Source organism: Heptranchias perlo, chromosome 12, assembly GCF_035084215.1.
Source record: "Heptranchias perlo isolate sHepPer1 chromosome 12, sHepPer1.hap1, whole genome shotgun sequence".
NCBI classification, from domain to species: Eukaryota; Metazoa; Chordata; class Chondrichthyes; order Hexanchiformes; family Hexanchidae; genus Heptranchias; species Heptranchias perlo.
Genome location: NC_090336.1, coordinates 75728151 through 75742423, shown reverse-complemented (window position 1 = coordinate 75742423; position 14273 = coordinate 75728151). Strand labels below are relative to the sequence as shown.

The 14273-nt window shown below is 52.5% G+C and overlaps 2 protein-coding genes across 5 annotated transcripts in view; one reads left to right on the top strand and one right to left on the bottom strand.

Moving 5' to 3' along the window:
- psmd13 (proteasome 26S subunit, non-ATPase 13) overlaps positions 1-1177 on the bottom strand; it is a 37519-nt gene extending 36342 nt beyond the window's left edge. Inside the window, exon 1 of the mRNA XM_067994285.1 lies at positions 1023-1177. Within this exon, the coding sequence (XP_067850386.1) occupies positions 1023-1123 (101 nt within the window). The 5' untranslated portion in view covers positions 1124-1177. The remainder of the gene's footprint in view (positions 1-1022) is intronic.
- A 7132-nt stretch (positions 1178-8309) lies between these two features.
- Positions 8310-14273, top strand: part of LOC137328102 (NAD-dependent protein deacetylase sirtuin-3-like) — a 76122-nt gene continuing 70158 nt past the window's right edge. For 3 of the 4 annotated variants that reach the window (XM_067994283.1, XM_067994284.1, XM_067994281.1), the window contains exon 1: positions 8763-8841. The gene's annotated coding sequence lies outside the window, so the exon portion shown is untranslated. Of the gene's footprint in view, positions 8725-8762; positions 8842-14273 lie in introns of those variants that run through there. The other variant, XM_067994282.1, reaches the window with a different exon arrangement.

Genomic DNA, 14273 nt, shown 5'->3' with positions numbered 1-14273 from the left:
ATAAAGGTTTAGCATCACTTCCTTGCTTTTTTACTCTTTGCCTCTATTAATAAAGCCCAGGATCCCGTATGGCTTTTTTAATCAGCCTTCTCAACTTGTCCTGTCACCTTCAAAGATTTGTGTACATTCACCCTCAGGTCTCTCTGTTCCTGCACTACCTTTAAAAAAGTTTATTTTGCCTCTCCTCATTCTTCCTACCAAAATGAATCACTTCACACTTCTCTGCATTAAATTTCATCCCCCACGTGTCTGCCCGTTTCACCAGTCTGTCTCCGTCCTCCTGAACTCTGTCACTATCCTCACTGTTTACTACATTCCCAAGTTTTGTGTCATCTGCAAACTTTGAAATTATACCCTCTATACCCAAATCCAGGTCATTAATATCTGTCAAAAGGAGCAGTGGTCCTAATACTGACCCCTGGGGAACACCACTGTAAACCTCCCTCCGGTCTGAGAAACAACCGTTCACCACTACTCTCTGCTCTCTGTCCTTTAGCCAGTTTTCTATCCCCGCTCTCACTCTCCCTTTAATCCCACGGCTTTTAATTTTTCTAATAAGTCTATCATGTGGCACTTTATCGAACGCCTTTTTGAAAGTCCATATACACCGCATCCACCGCACGGCCCTCAGTCACTGAATGAGTTAAATTACTCAAATAGGAGGTTCCTCTGGTGCTGATTTTCATTAATTGGCCCAGAATTTCCCCCATCATTTGTTCCCCGATTATTGTCCCTAAAACCTCCCCCTCCCCCGACACTAACCCCGGACATTCACCGCACCCCCTCCCCGGGAGCCCGGGGGTGAATCAAACTCGAGGGCCGGGGGCCGGGGGCCGGGTCTGAAATCCTCCCGCTCCGGTCCCGGGACACTCGGCCCGGCCCGGCCCGGCCTCGGGGCCTCAAACCAATCCACTGCAGCCGGAGCCGTGACTCAGCGGGCCGGGGAGCGGGGGTTACTGGAGGCCGGGGCCCGGGGCCTGGGGCCTGGGGCCTGGGCCCGGGGGTCGGGGCCCGGGGCTCACCTCTTGTTGTACAGCTCCTCCAGCGTGTACCACTCGTGGCCGAGCTCGGCGCTGCCGCTGCGGCTCTGCTGCTGCTGGAGGAACCCGCTCACATCCCTCATGGCGGCGGCTCACAGGATCGGCGGGCCCGGCACTGGGTCTCGCGAGAGCCCGGGAACCGTAAACCACCGAGTTACAGGGCCGGGAACCGTAAACCACCGAGTTACAGGGCCGGGAACCGTAAACCACCGAAATACAGGGCCGGGAACCGTAAACCACCGAGTTACAGGGCCGGGAACCGTAAACCACCGAAATACAGGGCCGGGAACCGTAAACCACCGAGTTACAGGGCCGGGAACCGTAAACCACCGAAATACAGGGCCGGGAACCGTAAACCACCGAATACAGGGCCGGGAACCGTAAACCACCGAATACAGGGCCGGGAACCGTAAAACATAGAATACAGGGCCGGGAACCGTAAAACATAGAATACAGGGCCGGGAACCGTAAAACACCGAGTTACAGGGCCGGGAACCGTAAACCACCGAAACACAGGGCCGGGAACCGTAAACCACCGAGTTACAGGGCCGGGAACCGTAAAACACCGAGTTACAGGGCCGGGAACCGTAAACCACCGAAATACAGGGCCGGGAACCGTAAAACACCGAAATACAGGGCCGGGAACCGTAAACCACCGAAATACAGGGCCGGGAACCGTAAAACACCGAGTTACAGGGCCGGTAACCGTAAAACACCGAGTTACAGGGCCGGGAACCGTAAACCACCGAGTTACAGGGCCGGGAACCGTAAACCACCGAAATACAGGGCCGGGAACCGTAAACCACCGAGTTACAGGGCCGGGAACCGTAAACCACCGAAATACAGGGCCGGGAACCGTAAAACATAGAATACAGGGCCGGGAACCGTAAAACACCGAGTTACAGGGCCGGGAACCGTAAACCACCGAAATACAGGGCCGGGAACCGTAAACCACCGAGTTACAGGGCCGGGAACCGTAAAACATAGAATACAGGGCCGGGAACTGTAAACCACCGAGTTACAGGGCCGGGAACCGTAAAACATAGAATACAGGGCCGGGAACCGTAAACCACCGAAATACAGGGCCGGGAACCGTAAACCACCGAAATACAGGGCCGGGAACCGTAAACCACCGAAATACAGGGCCGGGAACCGTAAACCACAGAATACAGGGCCGGGAACCATAAACCACCGAGTTACAGGGCCGGGAACCGTAAAACACCGAAATACAGGGCCGGGAACCGTAAACCACCGAAATACAGGGCCGGGAACTGTAAAACATAGAATACAGGGCCGGGAACCGTAAACCACCGAAATACAGGGCCGGGAACCGTAAACCACCGAAATACAGGGCCGGGAACCGTAAACCACCGAAATACAGGGCCGGGAACCGTAAACCACCGAAATACAGGGCCGGGAACCGTAAACCACAGAATACAGGGCCGGGAACCGTAAACCACCGAAATACAGGGCCGGGAACCGTAAACCACCGAAATACAGGGCCGGGAACCGTAAACCACCGAAATACAGGGCCGGGAACCGTAAACCACCGAAATACAGGGCCGGGAACCGTAAACCACCGAAATACAGGGCCGGGAACCGTAAACCACCGAAATACAGGGCCGGGAACCGTAAACCACCGAAATACAGGGCCGGGAACCGTAAACCACCGAAATACAGGGCCGGGAACCGTAAAACACCGAAATACAGGGCCGGGAACCGTAAACCACAGAATACAGGGCCGGGAACCGTAAAACACCGAAATACAGGGCAGGGAACCGTAAACCACCGAAATACAGGGCCGGGAACCGTAAACCACCGAAATACAGGGCCGGGAACCGTAAACCACAGAATACAGGGCCTGGAACCGTAAACCACCGAGTTACAGGGTCTGCCCCCCAGGGTACCGTAAACCATAGAGTTACAGGGTCTGCCCCCCCGGGGTACCGTAAACCATAGAGTTACAGGGCCCGCCCCCGGGGTACCGTAAACCATAGAGTTACAGGGCCCGCCCCCCAGGGTACCGTAAACCATAGAGTTACAGGGCCCGCCCCCGGGGTACTGTAAACCATAGAGTTACAGGGCCCGCCCCTGGGGTACCGTAAACCATTGAGTTACAGGGTCTGCCCCCCCCCGGGGTACCGTAAACCATAGAGTTACAGGGTCTGCCCCCCGGGGTACCGTAAACCATAGAGTTACAGGGTCTGCCCCCCCGGGGTACCGTAAAGCATCGAGTTACAGGGTCTGCCCCCCCCGGGGTACCGTAAAGCATCGAGTTACAGGGTCTGCCCCCCGGGGTACCGTAAAGCATCGAGTTACAGGGTCTGCCCCCGGGGTACCGTAAACCATAGAGTTACAGGGTCTGCCCCCGGGGTACCGTAAACCATAGAGTTACAGGGTCTGCCCCCAGGGTACCGTAAACCATAGAGTTACAGGGTCTGCCCCCAGGGTACCGTAAACCATTGAGTTACAGGGTCTGCCCCCCGGGGTACCGTAAACCATAGAGTTACAGGGTCTGCCCCCCGGGGTACCGTAAACCATTGAGTTACAGGGTCTGCCCCCCCGGGGTACCGTAAAGCATCGAGTTACAGGGTCTGCCCCCAGGGTACCGTAAACCATAGAGTTACAGGGTCTGCCCCCAGGGTACCGTAAAGCATCGAGTTACAGGGTCTGCCCCCCCGGGGTACCGTAAAGCATCGAGTTACAGGGTCTGCCCCCGGGGTACCGTAAACCATAGAGTTACAGGGTCTGCCCCCGGGGTACCGTAAACCATTGAGTTACAGGGTCTGCCCCCGGGGTACCGTAAACCATTGAGTTACAGGGTCTGCCCCCGGGGTACCGTAAAGCATCGAGTTACAGGGTCTGCCCCCTGGGGTACCGTAAAGCATCGAGTTACAGGGTCTGCCCCCGGGGTACCGTAAACCATAGAGTTACAGGGTCTGCCCCCGGGGTACCGTAAACCATAGAGTTACAGGGTCTGCCCCCGGGGTACCGTAAACCATAGAGTTACAGGGTCTGCCCCCAGGGTACCGTAAAGCATCGAGTTACAGGGTCTGCCCCCCCGGGGTACCGTAAAGCATCGAGTTACAGGGTCTGCCCCCAGGGTACCGTAAACCATTGAGTTACAGGGTCTGCCCCCCCGGGGTACCGTAAACCATAGAGTTACAGGGTCTGCCCCCGGGGTACCGTAAAGCATCGAGTTACAGGGTCTGCCCCCCCGGGGTACCGTAAAGCATCGAGTTACAGGGTCTGCCCCCGGGGTACCGTAAACCATAGAGTTACAGGGTCTGCCCCCCGGGGTACCGTAAACCATTGAGTTACAGGGTCTGCCCCCCCGGGGTACCGTAAAGCATCGAGTTACAGGGTCTGCCCCCAGGGTACCGTAAACCATAGAGTTACAGGGTCTGCCCCCAGGGTACCGTAAAGCATCGAGTTACAGGGTCTGCCCCCCCGGGGTACCGTAAAGCATCGAGTTACAGGGTCTGCCCCCGGGGTACCGTAAACCATAGAGTTACAGGGTCTGCCCCCGGGGTACCGTAAACCATTGAGTTACAGGGTCTGCCCCCGGGGTACCGTAAACCATTGAGTTACAGGGTCTGCCCCCGGGGTACCGTAAAGCATCGAGTTACAGGGTCTGCCCCCCGGGGTACCGTAAAGCATCGAGTTACAGGGTCTGCCCCGGACTCAGACCGACCCCAGGTCAAACCTGGCCCAGGTATTTTCCGACCCCGGGTATTTTCCGACCCCGGGTATTTTCCGACCCCGGGGTATTTTCCGACCCCGGGGTATTTTCCGACCCCGGGTATTTTCCGACCCCGGGTATTTTCCAACCCCCGGGTATTTTCCGACCCCGGGTATTTTCCGACCCCGGAGTATTTTCCGACCCCGGGTATTTTCCGACCCCGGAGTATTTTCCGACCCCGGAGTATTTTCCGACCCCGGGTATTTTCCGACCCCGGTATTTTCCGACCCCGGGGTATTTTCCGACCCCGGAGTATTTTCCGACCCCGGGTATTTTCCGACCCCGGGTATTTTCCGACCCCGGAGTATTTTCCGACCCCGGGTATTTTCCGACCCCCCGGGTATTTTCCGACCCCGGGTATTTTCCGACCCCGGGTATTTTCAGACCCCGGGTATTTTCCGACCCCGGGTATTTTCCGACCCCCCGGGTATTTTCCGACCCCGGGTATTTTCCGACCCCCCGGGTATTTTCCGACCCCGGAGTATTTTCCGACCCCGGGTATTTTCCGACCCCCCGGGTATTTTCCGACCCCGGGTATTTTCCGACCCCGGGTATTTTCCGACCCCGGGTATTTTCCGACCCCGGAGTATTTTCCGACCCCGGGTATTTTCAGACCCCGGGTATTTTCCGACCCCGGGTATTTTCCGACCCCGGAGTATTTTCCGACCCCGGAGTATTTTCCGACCCCGGGTATTTTCCGACCCCGGAGTATTTTCCGACCCCGGGTATTTTCCGACCCCCCGGGTATTTTCCAACCCCGGGTATTTTCCGACCCCCCGGGTATTTTCCGACCCCGGGTATTTTCCGACCCCGGAGTATTTTCCGACCCCGGGTATTTTCCGACCCCGGGTATTTTCCGACCCCGGTATTTTCCGACCCCGGGGTATTTTCCGACCCCGGTATTTTCCGACCCCGGAGTATTTTCCGACCCCCGTGGTATTTTCCGACCCCCCGGGTATTTTCCGACCCCGGGTATTTTCAGACCCCGGGTATTTTCCGACCCCGGGTATTTTCCGACCCCAGAGTATTTTCCAACCCCGGGTATTTTCCGACCCCCCGGGTATTTTCCGACCCCGGGTATTTTCCGACCCCGGAGTATTTTCCGACCCCGGGTATTTTCCGACCCCGGGTATTTTCCAACCTCGGGTATTTTCCGACCCCGGGTATTTCCCGACCCCGGGTATTTCCCGACCCCCGGGGTATTTTCCGACCCCGGGTATTTCCCGACCCCGGGTATTTTCCGACCCCGGGTATTTTCCGACCCCGGGTCAAACCAGGCCGCTGCCACAGACACTTGTTCAGTTTCGGGGTTTGTGGTAAATTCGGTCACTTTTTATCACACGGATCGCCTCAATGACGGGCCTTTAACCCGAGGCTGAGTCAGTGTCAGGCCGTGGGATCTCACTGCTCGTCTCTGGCCCAGTGATTACTTTACTTTAAACCCCGAGGAGGAGGGAACGATAAGGGGGAGGAGGAGGGTGATCCAACCAAGGAAGTCAAGGATGGTATCAGGTTAAAAGAAAAAGCATACAACATGGCAAAGATTACTGGTAAGCCCGAAGATTGGGAAAACTTTAAATACCAGCAAAGGATGATTAAAAGAATAATAAAGAGGGAGAAAATAAATCATGAGAGTAAACTAGCAAAAAATATAAAAACTGACAGTAAAAGCTTCTACAAGTATATAAAAAGGAAGAGGGTAGCTAAAGTAAACATTGGTCCCTTAGAGGATGAGACTGGGGAAATAATAATGGAAAACAAGGAAATGGCAGAGGAATTGAACAGATATTTTGTATCTGTCTTCACAGTAGAAGACACGAATAATATACCAATAATAGTAGAAAATCAAAGGGCAAAGGGGAGGGAGGAACTAAAAACAATCACTATCACCAGAGAAAAAGTACTAGGTAAACTAATGGGTCTAAAGGCTGACAAGTCCCCTGGACCTGATGGCTTGCATCCAAGGGTCTTAAAGGAAGTGGCTACAGAGATAGTGGATGCTTTGGTTGTAATCTTCCAGAATTCACTCGATTCACGAACAGGCTCGAGGGGCCAAATGACCTACTCCTGCTCCTATCTCTTATGGTCTTATAGGAGGAGGGGGGAAAGATAAGGTGGGGAGGAGGAGGAGGAGGAAGGGGAGGAGGAGGGGGAGGGGGAGGAGGGGGAGGAGGAGGAGGTGGGGAGGAGGAGGAACGATGGGGGAGGAGAGAGGAGAGGAGGACGGGGGGGGAGAGAGATCGGGAGAGGGGGTTGAGGTTCGGTATAAATGTGCCCCTCCCCTGATGACACTGGGCGATCCTGTCACCTTCACTGATCAAATACTAAAACCAATGAAATAATAATTTTATTCTCTATATGGAGGATGGACTCCAGTCCTTACTGAGCCCACTCCAGCCCACGATTCACTCTACCGTCAGTCACATTTTCTAAATTTGCACTTCTGGCTCTGAGACTCCCCTGAGCTTTAATGACCCCTCTCCCAAACTCTGCAAATCCCCCCCAAAACCCCGCAATTCCCCCTCAAACCCTGCAATTCCCCCTCAAACCCCGCAATTCCCCCTCAAACCCAGCAAATCCCCCTCAAACCCCGCAATTCCCCCTCAAACCCCGCAATTCCCCCTCAAACCCCGCAATTCCCCCTCAAACCCCGCAATTCCCCCTCAAACCCCGCAATTCCCCCTCAAACCCTGCAATTCCCCCTCAAACCCTGCAATTCCCCCTCAAACCCCGCAATTCCCCCTCAAACCCCGCAATTCCCCCTCAAACCCTGCAATTCCCCCTCAAACCCTGCAATTCCCCCTCAAACCCTGCAATTCCCCCTCAAACCCCGCAATTCCCCCTCAAACCCTGCAATTCCCCCTCAAACCCCGCAATTCCCCCTCAAACCCCGCAATTCCCCCTCAAACCCAGCAATTCCCCCTCAAACCCCGCAATTCCCCCTCAAACCCTGCAATTCCCCCTCAAACCCCGCAATTCCCCCTCAAACCCTGCAATTCCCCCTCAAACCCCGCAATTCCCCCTCAAACCCTGCAATCCCCCCCAAACCCTGCAATTCCCCCCCAACCAAAAACATAGGCCTGGATTTTCCCCACCCTGGGGTTGGGGATTCAGATTTTCCCCACCCTGGGGTTGGGGATTCAGATTTTCCCCACCCTGGGGTGGGGGATTCAGATTTTCCCCACCCTGGGGTGGGGGATTCAGATTTTCCCCACCCTGGGGTGGGGGATTCAGATTTTCCCCACCCTGGGGTTGGGGATTCAGATTTTCCCCACCCTGGGGTGGGGGATTCAGATTTTCCTCAGGTTTGTGGCCGGTCTCAGAGCTGAGTTGTGAAACACGATCAGATTCTCTGACCCTTCACCCCGTTGCTGTTCAAACTCTCACTTTATTGCTGTGTTTGCCAACGTAAAAACAGTGACTGAACTTCAAAAGTAATTGATTATATGAGAAATAAAAACAGTTCTGACGCAAGGTCTTCGAGTGAAACATTAACGCCGCCTGACCTGCTGAATATTTCCAGCATTTTCTGTTTTTATTTCAGATTTCCAGTGTCCGCTGTGTTTTGCTTTTGATTTTGTGACTTGCTTTGCCGTGTCTCGAAGTCACACGATATGTAAGATTGCCGACACTGGACGTATTCCTGGAGGTTACATCACTTAACCTCCCGCCTCGAACCACCCCACCCGGTCAAATAGCCATTTCTCCCACCTCCGATATTTATTACGACTAATAAACAAAAGTGTTCACAGAAAATTTTAAAAACATTACTTTTTTTTAATGCACCGATGATTTTTCTCTCGGTTTGCTCACGGCAGGAAATTAATCCGCAATTCCTGGAGATTCCAGGACAAAACCTGAGGGTTGGATACCCGAACGATACGCTGCCGTTCATTATCAGTTTGATTTCGTTCCGGGGTTGCTGCTCTTCAGGAAATTACGGTAGGTGAAACCATTCTTTTAAGGGGGGGGGATATCATGTGACTTTCTGTTCCGACAGTGACCATCGAATTACATCAGTGATCAGCTCCAGCCCAGGGACACGGAACAGAGGCAGAGGTGAATATCAGCAGAGCACCGGGGATTGTACAGTCAGAATATACAGACACACAGTGCTGGGTATTGTACAGTCAGAATATACAGACACACAGCACCGGGGATTGTACAGTCAGAATATACAGACACACAGCACCGGGGATTGTACAGTCAGAATATACAGACACACAGCACCGGGGATTGTACAGTCAGAATATACAGACACACAGCGCCGGGGATTGTACAGTCAGAATATACAGACACACAGCACCGGGGATTGTACAGTCAGAATATACAGACACACAGCGCCGGGGATTGTACAGTCAGAATATACAGACACACAGTGCTGGGTATTGTACAGTCAGAATATACAGACACACAGCACCGGGGATTGTACAGTCAGAATATACAGACACACAGCGCCGGGGATTGTACAGTCAGAATATACAGACACACAGTGCTGGGTATTGTACAGTCAGAATATACAGACACACAGCGCCGGGGATTGTACAGTCAGAATATACAGACACACAGCGCCGGGGATTGTACAGTCAGAATATACAGACACACAGCGCCGGGGATTGTACAGTCAGAATATACAGACACACAGCGCCGGGGATTGTACAGTCAGAATATACAGACACACAGCACCGGGGATTGTACAGTCAGAATATACAGACACACAGCACCGGGGATTGTACAGTCAGAATATACAGACACACAGCACCGGGGATTGTACAGTCAGAATACACAGACACACAGCGCTGGGGATTGTACAGTCAGAATATACAGACACACAGCACCGGGGATTGTACAGTCAGAATATACAGACACACAGCACCGGGGATTGTACAGTCAGAATATACAGACACACAGCACTGGGGATTGTACAGTCAGAATATACAGACACACAGCACTGGGGATTGTACAGTCAGAATATACAGACACACAGCGCTGGGGATTGTACAGTCAGAATATACAGACACACAGCGCTGGGGATTGTACAGTCAGAATATACAGACACACAGCACCGGGGATTGTACAGTCAGAATATACAGACACACAGCGCTGGGGATTGTACAGTCAGAATATACTGACACACAGCGCCGGGGATTGTACAGTCAGAATATACAGACACACAGCACCGGGGATTGTACAGTCAGAATATACAGACACACAGCACCGGGGATTGTACAGTCAGAATATACAGACACACAGCGCTGGGGATTGTACAGTCAGAATATACAGACACACAGCGCCGGGGATTGTACAGTCAGAATATACAGACACACAGCACCGGGGATAGTACAGTCAGAATATACAGACACACAGCGCCGGGGATTGTACAGTCAGAATATACAGACACACAGCACCGGGGATTGTACAGTCAGAATATACAGACACACAGCACCGGGGATTGTACAGTCAGAATATACAGACACACAGCGCCGGGGATTGTACAGTCAGAATATACAGACACACAGCGCCGGGGATTGTACAGTCAGAATATACAGACACACAGCGCCGGGGATTGTACAGTCAGAATATACAGACACACAGCACCGGGGATAGTACAGTCAGAATATACAGACACACAGCACCGGGGATTGTACAGTCAGAATATACAGACACACAGCACCGGGGATTGTACAGTCAGAATATACAGACACACAGCGCCGGGGATTGTACAGTCAGAATATACAGACACACAGCGCCGGGGATTGTACAGTCAGAATATACAGACACACAGCACCGGGGATTGTACAGTCAGAATATACAGACACACAGCACCGGGGATTGTACAGTCAGAATATACAGACACACAGCACCGGGGATTGTACAGTCAGAATATACAGACACACAGCACCGGGGATTGTACAGTCAGAATATACAGACACACAGCACCGGGGATTGTACAGTCAGAATATACAGACACACAGCACCGGGGATTGTACAGTCAGAATATACAGACACACAGCACCGGGGATTGTACAGTCAGAATATACAGACACACAGCGCCGGGGATTGTACAGTCAGAATATACAGACACACAGCGCCGGGGATTGTACAGTCAGAATATACAGACACACAGCGCCGGGGATTGTACAGTCAGAATATACAGACACACAGCGCCGGGGATTGTACAGTCAGAATATACAGACACACAGCACCGGGGATTGTACAGTCAGAATATACAGACACACAGCACCGGGGATTGTACAGTCAGAATATACAGACACACAGCACTGGGGATTGTACAGTCAGAATATACAGACACACAGCACCGGGGATTGTACAGTCAGAATATACAGACACACAGCGCCGGGGATTGTACAGTCAGAATATACAGACACACAGCGCCGGGGATTGTACAGTCAGAATATACAGACACACAGCGCCGGGGATTGTACAGTCAGAATATACAGACACACAGCGCCGGGGATTGTACAGTCAGAATATACAGACACACAGCACCGGGGATTGTACAGTCAGAATATACAGACACACAGCACCGGGGATTGTACAGTCAGAATATACAGACACACAGCACCGGGGATTGTACAGTCAGAATATACAGACACACAGCACCGGGGATTGTACAGTCAGAATATACAGACACACAGCGCCGGGGATTGTACAGTCAGAATATACAGACACACAGCGCTGGGGATTGTACAGTCAGAATATACAGACGCACAGCACTGGGGATTGTACAGTCAGAATATACAAACGCACAGCACCGGGGATTGTACAGTCAGAATATACAGTCACACAGCACCGGGGATTGTACAGTCAGAATATACAGACACACAGCACCGGGGATTGTACAGTCAGAATATACAGACACACAGCACCGGGGATTGTACAGTCAGAATATACAGACACACAGCACCGGGGATTGTACAGTCAGAATATACAGACACACAGCGCTGGGGATTGTACAGTCAGAATATACAGACACACAGCACCGGGGATAGTACAGTCAGAATATACAGACACACAGCGCCGGGGATTGTACAGTCAGAATATACAGACACACAGCGCCGGGGATTGTACAGTCAGAATATACAGACACACAGCGCCGGGGATTGTACAGTCAGAATATACAGACACACAGCGCCGGGGATTGTACAGTCAGAATATACAGACACACAGCACTGGGGATTGTACAGTCAGAATATACAGACACACAGCACCGGGGATTGTACAGTCAGAATATACAGACACACAGCACCGGGGATTGTACAGTCAGAATATACAGACACACAGCACCGGGGATTGTACAGTCAGAATATACAGACACACAGCACCGGGGATTGTACAGTCAGAATATACAGACACACAGCACCGGGGATTGTACAGTCAGAATATACAGACACACAGCACTGGGGATTGTACAGTCAGAATATACAGACACACAGCGCATGGGATTGTACAGTCAGAATATACAGACACACAGCGCATGGGATTGTACAGTCAGAATATACAGACACACAGCACCGGGGATTGTACAGTCAGAATATACAGACACACAGCACCGGGGATTGTACAGTCAGAATATACAGACACACAGCGCCGGGGATTGTACAGTCAGAATATACAGACACACAGCACCGGGGATTGTACAGTCAGAATATACAGACACACAGCACTGGGGATTGTACAGTCAGAATATACAGACACACAGCGCATGGGATTGTACAGTCAGAATATACAGACACACAGCGCATGGGATTGTACAGTCAGAATATACAGACACACAGCACCGGGGATTGTACAGTCAGAATATACAGACACACAGCACCGGGGATTGTACAGTCAGAATATACAGACACACAGCGCCGGGGATTGTACAGTCAGAATATACAGACACACAGCGCTGGGGATTGTACAGTCAGAATATACAGACACACAGCACCGGGGATTGTACAGTCAGAATATACAGACACACAGCACCGGGGATTGTACAGTCAGAATATACAGACACACAGCGCCGGGGATTGTACAGTCAGAATATACAGACACACAGCGCTGGGGATTGTACAGTCAGAATATACAGACACACAGCACCGGGGATTGTACAGTCAGAATATACTGACTCTTCCATCACCATCCCTGGGTATGTCCTGTCCCACCGGCAGGACAGACCCACCAGAGGTGGCGGTACAGTGATATACAGTCAGGAGGGAGTGGCCCTGGGAGTCCTCAACATTGACTCTGGACCCCATGAAATCTCATGGCATCAGGTCAAACATGGGCAAGGAAACCTCCTGCTGATTACCACCGACCGTCCTCCCTCAGCTGATGAATCAGTCCTCCTCCATGTTGAGCACCATTTGGAGGAAGCACTAAGGGTAGCAAGGGCACAGAATATACTCTGGGTGGGGGACTTCAATGTCCATCACCAAGAGTGGCTCGGTAGCACCACTACTGACCGAGCTGGCCGAGTCCTGAAGGACAGAGCTGCCAGACTGGGCCTGCGGCAGGTGGTGAGCGAACCAACACGAGGGAAAAACTTACTTGACCTCGTCCTCACCAATCTACCTGTCGCAAATGCATCTGTCCATGACAGTATTGGTAGGAGTGACCACCGCACAGTCCTCGTGGAGACGAAGTCCCGTCTTCGCACTGAGGACACCATCCAACGTGTTGTGTGGCACTATCACCGTGCTAAATGGGATAGATTCAGAACAGATCTAGCAGCTCAAAACTGTGCATCCATGAGGCGCTGTGGGCCATCAGCAGCAGCAGAATTGTATTCCAGCACAATCTGTAACCTCATGGCCCGGCATATTCCTCACTCTACCATTACCAACAAGCCAGGGGATCAACCCTGGTTCAATGAGGAGTGTAGAAGAGCATGCCAGGAGCAGCACCAGGCGTACCTAAAAATGAGGTGCCAACCTGGTGAAGCTACAACTCAGGACTACATGCATGCTAAACAGCGGAAGCAACATGCTATAGACAGAGCTAAGCGATTCCACAACCAACGGATCAGATCAAAGCTCTGCAGTCCTGCCACATCCAGTCGTGAATGGTGGTGGACAATTAAACAACTAACGGGAGGAGGAGGCTCTGCAAACATCCCCATCCTCAATGATGGCGGAGTCCAGCACGTGAGTGCAAAAGACAAGGCTGAAGCGTTTGCAACCATCTTCAGCCAGAAGTGCTGAGTGGATGATCCATCTCTGCCTCCTCCCGATATCCCCACCATCACAGAAGCCAGTCTTCAGCCAATTCGATTCACTCCACGTGATATCAAGAAACGGCTGAGTGCACTGGATACAGCAAAGGCTATGGGCCCCGACAACATCCCGGCTGTAGTGCAGAAGATTTGTGCTCCAGAACTAGCTGTGCCTCTAGCCAAACTGTTCCAGTACAGCTACAACACTGGCATCTACCCAACAATGTGGAAAATTGCCCAGGTATGTCCTGTCCACAAAAAGCAGGACAAA